General features: G+C 32.2%; 1 protein-coding gene across 1 annotated transcript; it reads left to right on the top strand.

The window, feature by feature from the left end:
* The first annotated feature begins 715 nt into the window (after positions 1–715).
* Positions 716–2152, top strand: LOC108695185. The gene is made up of 5 exons (XM_018204955.1): positions 716–799; positions 867–920; positions 1310–1518; positions 1707–2032; positions 2076–2152. Exons 1-5 carry the CDS (start codon positions 716–718, stop codon positions 2150–2152), a joined length of 750 nt encoding a protein of 249 aa, XP_018060444.1.
* The last annotated feature ends 1647 nt before the right edge of the window (positions 2153–3799 follow it).

The raw sequence follows: 3799 nt of genomic DNA, 5'->3' as shown, positions 1-3799 counted from the left end.
ATCAAAAGCAAAATTTTAACCATAAACCAAGAAGAAAGAATTAGTTTAAAAAGAGGTAAGATAATTAGAAAAAGAAAGAGACAGAAATTAAGGATAGAAAGGAAAAACAAGACAGTGGAATTAAACAAGCGGGGATGCAATGAAGAATAGGCTACCTAAGACACATGTATGTGATTGCAGTTATGCTAGGAAGGAAAGAAAGAGAGGCAGAATAAATGGTGGTTTTATATTTGGAAAGAAAAAAATGGGAGAATAAGGAAGACAAGTTAATTAGCAAAGAAGGGGAAGGAATAATCGTACCAGAGTTAACGAGGAAGGGGTGAAGAAAAAATAGATATAGTCTCAGTATAAGGAGAACAAGGAGGTAAAAATTTGGATATAAAGATGGAAAAAATTAAGGAGGAATATACGGAAGGAAAAAATGTATACTATAACTATAGGAGGTGATTTTAATAGAATTGGGGAATTAGCAGGAAAAGATTTAAAGGATGATAAAAAGGATAGATATAGCAAGAATAAGATAATAGGAAATGAAGATAAATTTTGTAGAAATGATAACGGAGTATAACTGGCACATTCTGAACGGAAATTCAAGAAGTGATTGGGAGGGGGAATATACGTAAGAGCAAGAGATAGCTCGGTAATAAATTATGCAATGATTAACGATAATATTTGCGATAGAATTTAGATTCGACGCGAGAGTGGACTCGGACACATGCCACTGAGCCTAACATTAAAGGAAGGAACTGTTATATTGGAAGAAAGTGACACGGAAGAGGACCGGAACGAAGAGGACAAAGTCAGCAAGAAAGAAGAATTACCATATGGAATAAAGATACATAGAATGCTACAATAAAAACACAAAGGTAATAAATGACGAGGAAGATATGGATAAAGGCAAGAGAAATAATGAGAAAGAGGTAGAAACTGGAAAGAATTAAATAAAATGTGGAAGAAATTAAAACAGATTGTGTTTAATAATGTTGTGAAGAAGAAAGTCAAAAAGAAGAAAAGATGCATAGGATACAAGGATTGGTAGGATGTTAGCTGATCCAGAAAGAAGAGAGAGATAAAGAGAATATGTAGAAAATGGAAAAATGGAAAAGAGACGAGAAAGAAATATTTGGAGAAGAGGAAAAAATTCAGAGAATTATTGGAGAAGAAACAAAAAAAAAGGAAAAAAGAGGAGGAAGAATTGAAAAAGTTAAAGAGGGAAGCAAATGTATGGAAGTACATTAATAGGAAGAGAGGTAAGAAGATTTAGAAAGGGAATAATATAAAGGATGAAAAATGGAGGAAATATTTTAAGGAGCTATTGGACGGCACTGAAGTGGAAAATAAAATACAGCAGAACATCGGTCAGCTCTTTAAGCTAGAGAAAAAAGAAGTAAATATAAATAAAGAAGAAAGTGAAGAAGAAGGACTGAAGGCTGAAGAGATTGGTAGAGCGTTATACAAAATGAAGAAGAAAAAAGCAGCAAGAATAGATAGTGCCTATGAAAGCCTGGATATATGCAGGTGAGGATTTACAGAAGAGGCTAGTGGCTACTACAAAAAATGTAGAGTACAGGCAAAATGCCGCAAGACTGGAAGGAAAGTATACTTGTCCCTCTATAAAAAAGAGAAGACGAGGAAAAAATAACAAATTACTACTAGAAATATTTCATTATAATGTATAAAATATATGCAGAAGTAATAAGGTATAGACTAGAAAAGGAGATGGAAACCAAAGATATGATTCCGGAAAGTCAAACTAGATTTAAAAGAAGAAGATCAACAACGAATAATATTTTCATACTGATGTATGATACAGAGGGAAAGAAATCAGGAAGAAAGAAGAAAAAAAAATATGATGTTATGGATCTAAAAGTTCTCTTTGATAAGATGAATAGGAACAGACTTTGGGAAATTCTTAGAGGCAAGAGTATAAATGAATATTTAGTAAGGAATATAGAGAAGATGTATGAGGAAATGGAGATGAGGATAAAGCTTGAAGCAAGGATACACACAATAATTCAGAACAATGAAAGGAGTAAAGCAAGGTGTAATGAGTTCAATTTATATATTGCGGATAGATAATGAATTAGAGAAAAGAAGAATAGGAGGAATTAGACTAGGTAAGGATAGGATATGGTCATATGTGAATGACTAGTTTTAGTAGCTTATAATAGGGAGACGTTACATATGAGCACTCCAAAAAAATTTTTGGAGAGTAGGAAACTAAAGCTATGCACAGAAAAGGCGAAAATAATAGTGTCTGGAGGAAAGGGGAAAAAAAGGAAAGAGAAATGGAAATGGGGGAATAAGGAACTGGAGAAGATATAGGAAAATGTGTGTTCAAATATTTGGGTTTTAATTTAGGAAGGGAGATTATAAAATATATTAAAGAAATAAGTAGAAAAAAAAAGATGATAGCAAGAAAAGTATGGGACTTAGGGAAAAAGCTATGCAGAAATGACTTTAGTAGAAGATAGATGTTATTCAAATATTTGGTATAAAGTATTATGGAATATGGAATGAAATTATGAGGCTGGGAAGAAAAAGAACTAGAAAAGATAATATTAAACTACGTCAGGTGGATTTACAAATTAGATTTCTGCACTCCAAAGTATGTAATTATGAGGGAGTTGGTAATGGATAAGCTCAAAGTAGGATGGGATTTGAGGACAAGAAAATACGGGGAAAAGATTAAATCTAGAAACACAGATAATTTGATCAGAGAGTGCTGGGAGGAAAAACAAAGCTATGATTAGAATGACATAATATATAATAAAATATGGAGAGAGAGGGTTATTATTATAATAGGAACGGATGGAGAATTAAATCTAGAGAAGTAATAAACAACTGAAAGTTTTGAAAAAGATTTAACAAAAAGGGAAAAGGATTTACAGAAGCAATGGAAAAAGGAAAAAATAAATAGATAAAGATATAATAAAAGATATAAAGAGATAAATATGCAGAATAGGGTATCAAATTATCTGAGGATGGAGAATATGGAATGGTCTCGAGCATTATATTAACGAATTCGAGGAGACAAGAGGTAGTTTTGAAGAGTTAGAAAGGATAAGGACGAGATCGTAAGGAATTTATGCGGAAAAGATTTGAATGAACTTAAAGGAAAAACACTAATAAAACTATGGAAGGATAGAGAAATAATAAAAAGAAATAATAAAAAGAAAAGAAAAGAAAGAATATAGGCTATTGTAAAGATAAAGATAATGTAAAAACAAGGAGTAAGTATTTTGTAAGACAATAAAGCTGTAAGAATCAAATAAGATTATAGCGTAGTATCTTATAGTTAGTAGATAATTTATAATTTATTATCTATTAAGTTAAGAAAACGAATTGAAATGAGATCAATAGAAAATAAAAAGGATAGGATGTAGATGGAACGTGCAGTTAAAGAATATCAGGGAAGATAGGGCGGTAAGAATAAAAAAGTAAGAATAAAAAGTAAGAATAAAAAAATGCTAAGTAGAGATAAAGGGAAATAAGAAATGGAATATGGACACTAATATTAGATGTACAACTTTGCTTTCGTTTTTTTTCCGAAATTCGAAGCTTTATTGTAAAAAACTGGTTATACATTTATGATTCAAAGTATTGTCCATCGCTGGCCACTACTTTCTCCCATCTTTCGGGTAGTGTACGAATCCCGCGTCGAAAAAACTGGTCATCTTTTGAGGCTATCCACGAACCGATCCAATTTTTTACTTCTTCATAAGACTGGAAGGACTTCATAAGACTGCTGGTCAGCCAGGCCGTGTGCCATTGATCGAAATAAGTGATAGTCAGAGGG

The sequence above is a fragment of the Atta colombica genome, unplaced genomic scaffold (assembly GCF_001594045.1).
Source record: "Atta colombica isolate Treedump-2 unplaced genomic scaffold, Acol1.0 scaffold10, whole genome shotgun sequence".
NCBI classification, from domain to species: Eukaryota; Metazoa; Arthropoda; class Insecta; order Hymenoptera; family Formicidae; genus Atta; species Atta colombica.
The sequence above is the reverse complement of the archived record's forward strand: the minus strand, read 5'-3'. Positions and strand labels throughout refer to the sequence as shown.